We start from the raw sequence: 13,563 nt of genomic DNA on the forward strand, positions 1-13,563 counted from the left end.
GAGAAATTATGATTTAAATGTGTTTTGTTGATAAAGACAAATACACAAATGAATAGGTCTTGGATTAACATTTTTGCGAGCTGAGCTGTATTAGCTCATGTGTAGTGTGCACTCAGTTTGTTCCAACAGCAAGGTGTCAACCATTAGAAGGGACCATTGAACTGGGTCAGAGATGGAAAAGTAAGAATGCCCACAAGTTTCTCTTCATGGAGGCCACCATACCATTCAGTTCTCTTGGGGACAAGGTACAACTTAAGTTATTTTTCCACTTGGCAGCTGTCCCTGGGCCGCTTAGCTGTGGGAGTTACCATAAATGTGACTGCATTGTGCAATGAACGGAGCCTGCCAGAGGCCATTGCTCAGTGATGCTTCTCACTTAGGACCAGAGCATGTGATGAATGGAGTAAACCAAAATGCTTCCCGTAAGGGGAAGGTCAAGTTCTGGCGGGTCCATTTCCTCCTATCCCACAACCCAAGGAGTATCAGTTAAGAACAGACAAAACAGCCTGTCATTTCTAGGACACTTCCAAACTGCTTACAGTGCTCGCCCTAAACCTGACTGCTAAATTATCAACCTCCCTGCAGGCATACGAAGGAAATGCTTTTTGCTTTTATTCTTTCACCTTTAAAATGGAAACAACTGAGATCCACATAAGGCTTTCAACCCCACATTCACACTTCCTTCCTGACTCTTAGGAGAAAATGGGGACTTCCATACATGTTTCACTGGCTGTTTTAGGAGCCATTTCCTTTCTGTGAGTGGCATACCTGATGAAGCTCCACTTAGGATACAACTGGAACCCCATCACACATCACCCCACAGGCCACCAAGAATGGTTCACTGGCTAACAAAAACAACATCGACAAGGAGCTAGAAGGCTTTGGCTTATTTTAAAGGGATAGGGCAAGCAGGGATTTAGAGGTTCTAAATTATACAATCCCAGATTGAGATGTAATGGATAAATCAATTTTTTTTATGTATAAAGTTGGCCTAGTGCAGCACTCAAAGACTCTCCTAGGGACCATGTGGCCCGATACTTCATTTTAGATGTTGGGAAGATGAGCCCAAAGTGTTGCTTCAAGTTCATGGTATTCACAGTGACTAATGTACCAAAATCCAGATATGAGTCTAATGTTCTTTGAATTAAGATGCATAGCTTAGTGGAAAGAGCAATGCTTTCATATCAGACCTACCTCACTGGATTAAATTCAGGCTCCCCATGTCCTTGTTTAGAACTTCCGACAAGTCACAATCTTTAGAGGTTTCATGTTGGGCACATGATAGGGACTTGAAAAAAGTTGGGTACAGTTCTTTTCATGTATAAATGATAGGAAATATTTGTACATAACCAGTGAACCAAGAACTTTTCGAGATATTTGCCCTAGAAAGCTTTAAATGTCAACCCAACATACCCTAGAGCAGTGGTTCTCAACCTTCCTAATGCTGTGATCCTTTAATACAGTTCGTCATGTTGTGGTAATCCTAACTATAAAATTATTTCATTGCTACTTCATAACTATAATTTTGCTACTGTTATGTGATATGAAGTATATCTCGCCACCCAGAGGTTGAGAACAGCCCTAGAGTCCCCAGAGAAGGAAGTCTCAACTGAGAGAAAGAATAGATCTGAATGGCTTTGGACATGCCTGTTTTGATAGTTGATATGGGAGGGCATAACCCACTGTGGGCAGAACCATTCTCTGGGCAGGTAGTTCTGGGCTATAAGGAAGCTATCTAAGCATGAGCTTAAGAAAGAGACAATAAGAAGTTTCCTCCATGATTTCTGTTTCAAGGTACACTTGAGTTTCTGCCCTGACTTTCCTTGACGATGGACTTTGACCTAACAATGTAAGAAGAAGAAGATAAAGTTTCCTTCTCGAAGTTGCTTTTGGACAGAGTAGGTTATCACAGCAACAGAGATTGTTGGGTCAGCACTGTATTAGAAAGAGAGAAAAACAACAACCATTGCTGCCTCTGAGATATCTTGAGTAAGCAGATGAGAGACTAGAGCATTACAGCACAAATGTGTGATAAATCCTCTCAAAAACCTGAGTGGAATTCAGAAAGCAACTTCTGCATAGAGATAATAAATTATATGACACAACACAACATGGAGATCAAAAAAGGAGTTTCTCCTGGGGGAGCGATTCAAATTTCTGTAGTCTTTTCCAACAAGATAAACTTGCACCAAATGAACACGTATATATTTCCCAAACTTAACTGACTGTAAACCATAAACCTTTCTTAGGGAACATTCAAAAAGCTGCTGTTCTATAGAATTGGATTCAGGGAAACCTGGTGCAGAGCACAACTTTTTAAAATGAATGTGAGAGTAATGAGAACTTTGACACATGTTAAGAGGTTTCTGAATGTGCAGTGACCAAACATTAATTAAAACCAACTGTGTCATGAATCCGAGGTTGCTCTGTCAGCACTCATCCTAGTTGGGTCACACAAATGCAGTCTTGTTTCAGAACATACACATGCTCTCTTTCCACTCCATATGTCATCATGCCATTTAACACCCATGAATGCTGCTGGAGATATAGTCAGCTCACAGAAGACAATGGTACGTTAGAGCTACAGTGTTTTTACTGTACCGGTGGCTTTCCAATCTTATAGAAGCCATGACTTCGTATAGAAAACCAACACTTTAATAGTTTCCTGTCATTACTTCTCAGCACATGATGTTTAAACTTAATTATCTTTGGGTTGGATAGTGTTATAATGCCTAGCTTCAATATTTAAGTTCCTGAATTGAGTTTCATTAAAAAAAAAAACATTAAATGAATTTTGGCTTGGGATTAGAACAGAATTTCCAACAACTTCTCAAATGGCCCTAAATATACTTTTGCCAATTTGTATTTATGTAACATGATGATCTCAGCATTCATTGTTAATTATATTCTATAATCTAAGTATCAATTTAACCTAAAACTGAAAACATTCTATGTACTACAGAATCAAATACTCATCCAAAATTTAATTCTTTATGCAAAATAAACATATTTATCTCACTTTATATATACCTAAATGCCAAAGTGTTCTCATTAGTTTTTTATTGTCAACTTGACACAACCTAGAATCACCTGGAAAGAGGGAACCTCAATTGAAGAATTAGGTTGGCCCACGGGCATGTCTATGGAGCATTGTATTGCTTGCTAACTGATGTAGAAAGGGCCAGCCCACTGTGGGCAACACCAACCCTAGGCATGTTAGCCTGGGTTTTATAAGAAAGCTAGCTAAGCATGATGAGCCATGGAACAAATAAGTAAGCAGCATTCCTCTATTGTTTCTGCTTAAGTTCCTGCTTGACTTTTTGTCCTGACTTCCTTCAGTGATGGACTGTGACCTGAAAGTACAAGCCAAATAAACATGTCCTAGCCCTCAGCCCCACCCACTCACCCCCACCCCTGGAAAGTTGCTTTTTATCATGGAGTTTATCACAGCAACAGAAAAGTAATGTAGAACAACAGGATTGCATGAAAATATTCTAGGATGAAATGAGGTCATGAGTAAAAAACAACTGAAGATGTTCTGGTTTAGACCATCCTGATGCTGAGCACCAGGACATGGGAATGGACTGAAAGCAAGGCTAAGTTACATTCAAAGAATAAGTCAAATGTCCCAAAGAAATACTCATAACAACAAAACTCAAAGATCAGTTGAAGCTCAATTTGTCTAATTATAAAGACACTTAACCCAAGGAAGATGAATGAGAAGCAGCTGTGCTACAGAACCAATGCCATCAGGGTGTGTCCTACTCCATATCCCTCCAGTGGAGTGGCGATATTAGCTTCACCACCAACATGACTGATTATGTACAGTTGCTGAGACTGAGGAAACTAAGTTTCGGAGAGGGTACCTATTTCAAATGGTCATTGCACAAGAAACTGGAGCCCAGATGCCAAAGAGAGCCAGGTTCTCTCACACTACCACCCAGCAAAAACCAACATCTTTCCCAGTCTTCAAGCAGTGATAAGATACAGATCAGCCATGAAAGAGTTTGTGATGGCAATTTTCAAATCCTGGCTCCTAAGCAACCTTAAAGAAATAGCTACTGCACTGTGAGAGAATGTGTTTTATCAAATGCCTGAAGAGATCTGAACTTGCTAATCGATGCTTCCTATAAACCCAACATAGAAGCTTCTAGGGCAAGAAGCTCAAAGGAAACACAGAAGGGAAGGTTCTGTCTTTCCTCAAAGAAAGCTGAAACCATAGATTATCAAAAGCTGAACTATGCAATAATGAGTATCATGGAGTGACCGAACTTTGAAGATAGGGTACACTAAAAGAAACACATATTTGGGGGCATCTAGGGAGATAAAAGAACTTTCCTGTAGTAAAATTATAAATTACATGAAATAATGACATTACAGAAAATGTCCTGACCTGCCACAACTTCCTTCCCTGGTGATTTGAAATATCAGCCAAATGTTTGCATTTGCACAGTAGTGGATGAGCACAGGGTAAGAATATCTGACTCATCCAAGACATCAATAAAAAGCCTTGTGTGTGGAAGAGTACACATTTGAAAAGCTAGTCTGCTGACCATGCCTGGTTCTCACGCTCCTCCACAACTGTCAGGTGCAGCGAATGAATGCAGCTAAAAGCTCTGTGCTCCTCCACCCACTGGCTTCATGTGACAGGCTGCAAAGGCCAATCTCCCAACAGAGCACTCTACATAGTTTCCATTGCTGGAGGGAGAAGTGAACAACTCATCCTCTGTGGTCCAAACCAGTACAGAAAGGCAGGCTCAGGAAGCCCTGAAACACCTGACTTCTCCATGCCCTGTCAATGAAAAAGAAAACATAAATGAAGGTTTCCAGGGGCATCATGCATAAAGACATGAGCACCAAAACACTGGTCCTCCCAGCCATTATCTTCCACCAGTCCAGCAGGATTTGCTTTCATGGAAGAATGCCATAGGGTAGGGGTGATACTCAGAGAAAAGTACAGCCAAGTTGGGTTTTGGTCTGTGTATATTATAAATGGTGTCTACTCTGACTGGTTGCTGTTGTTGCCAAACTATTCATCTCATTTTGTATTATCATTCAGAAATGGGAGCTAATTAAAGCATACAGGAGTAAAGTAGATGAACCACCCAGGGCAGACAGTGGTGCACAGAAAAGTACAGGGGAAGTGGATACTAGCTACACCATGTTGAGCAGTATGAAAGTACATAGAACACCATTACTGCCAAATTTTCTAATGTATTTAAACAAAATGGTAGAACTCCATTTCTTACACATAAATATCTACATTTAAAATGTGTATTCCTATTTCAAATCTTTTAAGTGCTATATTTGAAACAAAATGCTTCTTGGGGGCAGACCACAGACCGCTGGCTGTCTGCCTGTGACTGCAGCATGTTTCAAGAAATATTCAACTATAGAAACTGGGCCTGCTGCCTACATAGCAGTAGCATGCCACAGAGTTTTCATAACTTGGCATAAACAATATGTTTAGGGCATGAAAATTTTAACTTCTCCAACAGCATCAAAAGAACAGATTCAAGAAATTAACTCTCAAAAATCTCTAAAGTGTAAGTATGGAAATTTGTTAATATTCAGTAATGCTAATCATATAATCTAACTCATACCCTAAACAGGAATCAGCTTCACACTACATTTTTTCCCCTGTCATTTACTCTTCACTTTCCCATCTCTAGTTGTTAGTCTAGATGTCCAACGTTTCCTCAAAGCCCATTTGTTATAAGTTTTGTTCCCAGCCTATAGGACAACAGGTAGTTGACAGGACCTTCAGAAGGAGAACCTAGTGGAAGGAAGTGAGGACACTAGGGAGTGTGCCTTTGAAAGGCACCCTAGGATCCTGGGCCCTTCCTGTCTCTCTCTATGCTTCACACATTCAGTGAAGTCAACAGGCCTTTTCTGCCTTGCACTCCCACCAGAAGACAAATGAAACAGGGACAAATGATCATGAACTGAAACCATGAGGCAAGCATAAACCCTTTTGCTGCTTTAAGACTATTATGTTGGGTGTTTGCTACAGAGTTGGCATGCTGACTAACATGCCAGGCTTTTCTTTCATTGAAGATGTAGAATCAGGATTTTTGCAGCATAATATACATGTAATGTGCTTAGCTCAGTGCCCACTGGAATAATAACTCAAAAGCTAAGTATGTCCCTCTAGTGTGATTATTATCCAGTTAGCCTACTCCTCACAGAGCTGATTTACAAGTGAGAAAACTAATGACTCTGATAACTTCACTTAATAAATCTGTCTATGGAATCATTTCCATACCTATCCTTTTCTTTAATTATCTACCATCAACTCCAAATCCTCTTGGTCAGATCAGAACCTCCTTCATTTCACCACAAAGAAAAAGGAAGTGAGATCATTTTACAAGGAAATGAGGGCCTCCATCTGTCCTTTTTCTCTAGGATTGAGATGTACTTTTCTACTTTGCTTCTTTGTTAAATTAACTTATTCCCTCTCCCAAACCATGTGGATCAGTGTGAATGGATGTGACATGATTCTGTATCCTAGCTACTAAAGTGTTTGGCTATTTGCCATGATTTCATGTATAACCCAGTATAGTGTCTAACCCCTTTTTAAATGACTTGCTTTCTTCTTATTTATTTATTTATTTATTTACTATTTTGTGTGTGGGGGTGGGTGGATGTGCACATGAACATGCTCATATGTACTCATGCTATGGCCTGTGTCTGAGGATCAGAGGAAAACACATAGGAGTCACTTTTCTCTTTCTACCATGTGGACCCTGGGATTGAACTAGGTGGCTACTTGGTGACCTCTGAGATACCTTGCTAACCTAACACTTCAACTGCATTTGAAAACATATTATAGAAAATTGAAAGGAGGAATTTATGCAACTTTAATAAGCAGTTAATAAACAAAATATACAAGGAATGCAGATAACCTCATAGCAGGAAAACAAGCTGATTTTAATGAGCAATGAATGGAGTAGTTATTTTCCAAAAGTATACATAAAACGGCCATCAAGTATATTGAAATATGTTCAGCGTCACTAATTATCAGAGAAATGCAAATTAAAATCACCATGGGATATCAATTCTCACTTGTCCTAATGGCTATTACTTAAAAAGATGCCAACAAGTGCTGGCAAGGACATGGTGAAAAGAGAGCCATTAGCTCCTTTCATGGGAATGTTAACTAGTAGAGTTATTAAAAACTGAACCACCATATGACTGAGAAGCTCTATGACCATATATGTTCCAAAAGGAAGATATAGCTGTAGTCCTATGCCCACTATAATTTTGTTCACAAAAGGCAAGATATAGAATCAATCTGGGTGTCTGTCTGTAAAAGAGTGAAAGGAGAAAGAAAATGCGGCCTATACATATATACAATGAAATAATATTCAGCCTTAAAAAAGAGTTAATACTGTCATTTTTAGTAATATGGATGATTACTAAAGATGTTAAGAAACATAAACCAGGCACAGAAAGATAAATACTGGATGATCTCACTTATATGTTGGATTTAAGAAAGTTGAAGTCACAGAAACAGAGTCAAATTATGGCTACTAGGGGCTGGGAGCGATAGGAAATAATTAAGGAGACGTTGATCAAAGGATATAAAATTTCAGTAAAATACAAGAAGTGGGTTGAATTGATTGGTTGTAATGGCCATTCTAGTAGCAATTATTACCTATATGAACAATGCTGACAGACTGGAGTCTACTTACTAAAAATCAGTGAAGCTTACCACAAAAAAAGTGAATGAACCCCAATCAGTCATGCTACAAAGTTTGATATTTCAAAACATGTTGTGCACGATAAATTATATTCAACTCCTATTTGTCCACAAAAATAAAATGAGCATGAAGAATATTTGATCCATAAATTCATTTATAAATTAAAGTCAGTTTAGTCACTCCAGAATGCATAGCTTCCAAACATGCCATGTACTATAAATTATAAATTGTATTTGTCAATGAAATTTAAAGGGAAGGATTTTTTTAGCTCCACAAACTGACTAAAGAGGCAAATAATGAGTTCAAATTAAGGGAAGAGTAGTTATATTTAAAATTTGCCACAATTCCAGGGTAATACATATGGTTTACCCCACCCACTAATGACCTAGACTCAAGGTCTGATTCACTATCCAGCAGCTTGAAATTAAGACTCTGAACTTCCTGCCACATGCCCTGTAAGCAAACGCCAAACCTAGAGACTGACAATTAGATGGCAAACAGAGGGGGACCCACTGGCACCTTTCAGCACGCCCTGAGGACACAGAATGACTCAGCACACTCTTCATCTGCATGATATCATACCCCAGGGTGGAGCTAAGAGGCACGCAGAGGAGTCAGTGGAAGAGAAATGAATTACAGGGTGTATAGCAACATCATGTTTTAAAATACTTTCTACGAGCAGTAAAAGTCCCAATACTCTCTTGTTTCCTTATTTAAAGACACAGAGTCACTCTTCCAGCCAAAGCCAAAGGCATTTACAGTGAGTTTTTTCAACGTTAGAAACCAGAGATTATAAAGTACCACATCCAAGGCTGTCAGCCTGGAATAAGGTTGGTGCCCACTGGCAGCTGGGAATTGCAGATGAAATCTAGTTAGGCACTCCACACTAAGAAGAATGTTCACATGGTGCCCACTGGCAGCTGGGAGCTGCAGCTGCTATCTGGTTAAATCCTCCGAACTCGAGAGGAATATTTAAATGGGCACACGAGAAAAGTAAGTATCAGAAGGCCAGATCGGTAGAATCAAAGAGATATACCTGCAAGTTTTCTATTTCTTCTTTGTGCTCCCTCTTCAGATGCAAGATAGCAGCCTGGTATTCTGGAAGATCACAAGAGAAGTCAGTTAACAAAGGAGCACAAAATGAGTCAGAAAATTCAAGCGTGCATCACCTGAACCCCAGTCAGCAGCCACCCTCCAAACAACCAAAGATGTCATATCACGTGTGGACAGGAAGGAGAGCTGTTAGGCATCGTGTTCAGATATGACCAGGATGGAGGTAAAAGAGGATTCTTTCCCTTCAATACAGCCTGGATCATGGAAAGTGCCAAATCAAGCAGCCAGGGCAGGGTTAAAAGGTGAAGAGGCATGTGAGTGCCAGATAAAGAATGGGTCAGGTGACTGTCTTCAAGGAGCTGAAAGCTCATGCCCCATGGAGAACAACACAGATGTGTAAAGGGAGGTTATAAAAGAAACTTCTATCTGAGATCACAGAACTCTATTTTTAACTCTGTTTAAAAAAGAAAACGAGAGAAAGAACAAGAAACGAATGAATTCAGGCCATTTGTAGTTTCTTGATCAACCAAGAAAGCCAAGACTATTTGTCATTTGAAGGAGAGATTCTTAGGAGAATTGAGGCTGAGAGTGGGACAAAAATAAATTTCTAACCCACTTTCCATCTAAATGACATTTATCCCAAAAATATGACCCGAGTGTACACAGGAGCTGTAGTCTGATATTGAAACTACCATCCCACTGGCTGAGGTGGAAGGACAGGAGACAACTCCACTTTCAGGAGAACAGCTAATATTCATGCTGTACATGCTGTACACAGAAACATTCATGCTGTAGAGATCTACAAAGCAAAAAATGCTGTGACCACGCACTTTTGTGGGCCAAACCAGCTCTTTACAAATGTGTTCACGGTCACAAGTCTGTATGGCAAGAGACAGACTATTCCTCTAATTTGGTATCATGCATTAGGAGGCAAGCTGGGGGTCCAGTTCAAACATGGATGAGGAGTTCAGCTGTTGAGGGCTACAGCTAGCTACACTGCAGCCCTGTGGGGACTGTGCTCCAGTGGGAATGCTGTGTTCTCTATCTACACCATACCAAAGATCAAACGACGTGTTGATATCCCCAACAATCACTGCTAGAATCCGGGCTACCACCATCTTTCTAGTACCCTACATCCTCCTTCCCAGAGGATGCCTTGTTCCTTCTAATAAACAAGCACTGCGTCTTCTCCACGGCTGTATGAGCTATCTATTAAAGACATGAACCAGACTGTATCTCACTCCTGGCTTTCCACAGAACTTGGAATTAAGACTGCTATCTGGAGGGGCTTGGGAGGTGGCTCCATGGCTAAAGTGTTTTCAGCACAAACATGGAAACTTGAGTTCAGACACTCAGCACCCAAATAAAAGCTTGGCATGGCAGCATGCTTCTGCAACTGAAGAGCTGGGCCAGAGCAAGGTGACAAGTAGAATTCGGGGCTCACTAGTCAGTGTGGCTGAAATGGAAAGGGTTAGGTTCAATGAGTAGCCCTGTCTCCAAAAAATGTGGTTAAGATCAATTGAGGAAACACCAGATATCAAGCTCTTGTGCCTCTACCCCTGCCCCCCCCCACACACACACACAAGGACTGCAGCCCAAAGACTTTTTGTGATCTGTTTCTTCTCATCTCTTGTTACTCCTTCTACAAGCCCATTACATTCCAGGCATACTGGCTTCTTGCCATCTCTTAAATTTGTCAAATGCTTTTCTAATGGACTTTGAGGTAGAGTCCCAACCTATGTGACAATAAATATACAAACCCCAGTCAACCCAATTTTCTATGAAGCAGTCAAAGGAAATCAGTTAATTCAACCTTCTTGAAAAAGTGTGATGCCTCTTGGGAAAGCAGCTACCATCCTCTGAACAGACATCACACAGCCATCTTGTAAATTTATTCATTTTATATGAAATGTGTCAGTAAGGGTGCCACATATAGGATTATGACTAACTTTCTAACAAGTTGACAAAATAGATCACTGAAAAACTAACACCCAGTAAAGCATAATCTGTCTCCTCCTTAAGCAAATATTTTGACTAAGCATACCACCATTACAGGTGGGAGGAAAGCACACCCTTATGCCAGTAAGAGTAATAAAAAGAAATGCAGCCTTTATTAATGGGATATGCAATTTCGGACTTCAGAAGGTAACAGCACAGAATATAAAGGTTCCTCATAGGGCTGGCAAGATGGCTCAGTGGATATAGGTGCTTGTCACCCAGCCTGACAACCTGAACTTGATCCCCAGAACCTACACCGTCAAAGGAAAGAACTGGCTTCTGCAAATTGTCTTCTGACCTCCACATACGCACTGAGGCATGTGTACACGTGTTCACACACATTTACACACACACACACACACACACACACACATAAACACAAACACACACACATTAAATCTAATAAAAAAATTAAGAAAAGATTCTCAAATAATCCCGAAGAAAGGCTATGTTGGTTTCCCATGTGCCTTATGGGAAGCAACCCTCTGCACTGTAGTTTTTGATTTGAAAGCACCTTAGAGTAGCTTGGGGGCATATCCTCAGGGAGGATGGTGAGGCAGAGATATCAAATACAAGACAAAGGACATTGGCATTAGTTATGAAGAGAACTCAACCCTGGTATTTTGTGGCTGAGATTTTTTTCCCAATGGACAGAGAAACAGAGGAATCTAATTATTTGAAAGTGACAAATTCCTCTGCAGTCACCAGACCCTCAATGAAAGCTAGGATATTAAGGAAAATATTTTATATTTTGCACCAAAAAAGCAAGTTCAAGATATCTTTTTTTTTTTAAAGAACATCTTACACGAAAGACAGAAAACACAAAATCTCCTTAGAGGAAGAATCCAACATTCTGGGAAAAAGATATACAAGAACTTCTTCCATAAAGTTCCTTCTAACCAAGCACTTAATCAAACTCAAAGTTTCCCTTGGTGGCTTCTTGACCTGTTCATGGTAATGAAGCATCTTTTCTGCCAAGTGTCTGCCCTGTGTCTCCAACTTGCCAAAGGCAGAATCAGAAATAACTTGACTAACATTGAAGGCACAGGTCCACCATAGCTGTTGTCTATAGATGACTATACAAGTTATCTCAGTAAATATGAAACTGGTCTTGTTCTTTGATAGTGTTGGTCTCAGGAACAGATCTAAGCACACACTGTAGACTCCGAAGAAGACCCTGTCATATCAGCCCACGTGGCCAAGGAGGAAACTGAGATGTTTAAATTGAACAACTTTCCCAAAGCCACAAGCAATAAATGCCAATGACAATATTCAGCCCCAGAGAACCCTGCCATCTACTCTGGAGACTGTTTTCTTGGTATGGCTCTTGTTCCTTTTGTTGGGTAAACATGAAGTACATGCAAAAATCAGAATCCCTAGATACTTCAAGGTTGCTAGCTTTGTCCAAACACCAGAATCACTCAAAAATCTGGGAATTTCTGTAAGTTGTTAAAAGAAATATTATGCCAACTTCAGCAATCAAGAACATTGGCTGCTCTTTCAGGTTAGATTCACAGCACCCATATGGTGGTTCACAACCATTTGTAACTCCAGTTCCAGGAAATCCTATTCGCTTATCTGGCCTCTGCATGCACCAAGCATGCATGTGGTACAAATACATACACAGGAAAAAAAAAAAAACACCCATATACATGAGAAAAATTTTAAGGTTTAAAAATTAGTTAATTAGTTAATTAATTAAAAAGGAGATCTTACCTACTTTTAATCCCAAGGTTTGAGGGCAAGGGGGAGCAGGGTCAACTTGAACAGTGTAAGGTCTAATGTCTAGCAATATCATGGATTGAGGTTAGGTTCTGTCCATTTTCTCCAGACTTCCAGGCCACTAGTCACAGTTTATTAGTAAATCTGATTTTACTTACCTTCTTTCTCTCTCTCACTGCCTTAGTTAGGGTTTCTACTGCTGTGATGAAACACCATGACCAAAAACCAAGTTGGGGAGGAAGGGGTTTATTTGGCTTACACTTCCATAATTAAAGGAAGTCAGGACAGGAACTCAAGCAGGGCTGGAACCCAGAGACAGGAGCTGATACAGATGCTGCGGATGGGAGCTGCTTACTGGCTTGCTTCCCCTGGCTTGTCAGCCTGCTTTCTTATAGAATTCAGGACCACCAGCCCAGGGATGGCACCATCTACAATGGACTGGGCCCTCCTCCATTGATAAAATGCCTTACAGCTGAATCTCATGGATGAATTGCCTCAACAGAGGGTCCTTCCCCTCTGATGACTCTAGCTTGTGTCAACTTGACACATAAAACCAGCCAGCACACACACACACACACACACACACACACACACACACACACACACACACACACAAATTTTCTCCCACCCTCCCCTCCTGTCTCCCTCTCCCTTTCCCCACCTCCCGTCTACATTAAAAAATCAGAAATTTTCTGATTACCTCAGTATTGAGAGTCACTGCTGCATTTCTGTCTGGGGGTTCTGGTCTGCTTTACTTAGCCTCCTTTTGGCCTTTCCCACTGACTCCCATCTTTACATTTTAAAACTCATCCTTTGGTCTTCAAGGGCAAGGATCCTTCCTCGAAGTTTTACTTGGAGAATATTCAATTGGTGCTTCTGAAGCTAAGTATATATGCCACCTGCACTATTTAGACTTGCACATCCATGCTCCCATGATGTAACTGCTTACTGACATGGAACCTGGAGGATGCTACAGAAAGCGGCAAAGTGTCATGGCAAACAGGAAAAGTCTGGGTGCCACTGCTTTAAGATAAGGTTCATTTAATTTAAGAAAAAAAAGTAGATTAAGAAATAAGTGAAAATAATA

The 13,563-nt window shown here is 40.4% G+C and overlaps 1 protein-coding gene across 5 annotated transcripts in view; it reads right to left on the reverse strand.

Moving 5' to 3' along the window:
* Fmn1 (formin 1) overlaps positions 1–13,563 on the reverse strand; it is a 343,529-nt gene that overhangs the window by 214,557 nt on the left and 115,409 nt on the right. For 4 of the 5 annotated variants that reach the window (XM_035446230.1, XM_027422271.2, XM_027422272.2 and 1 more), the window contains one exon: positions 8,740–8,801. In XM_035446230.1, coding sequence (XP_035302121.1) covers positions 8,740–8,801 — 62 coding nt within the window. Of the gene's footprint in view, positions 1–3,387; positions 4,793–8,739; positions 8,802–13,563 lie in introns of those variants that run through there. The other variant, XM_035446231.1, reaches the window with a different exon arrangement.

This window comes from Cricetulus griseus, chromosome 6 (genome assembly GCF_003668045.3).
Source record: "Cricetulus griseus strain 17A/GY chromosome 6, alternate assembly CriGri-PICRH-1.0, whole genome shotgun sequence".
Taxonomy (NCBI): Eukaryota; Metazoa; Chordata; class Mammalia; order Rodentia; family Cricetidae; genus Cricetulus; species Cricetulus griseus.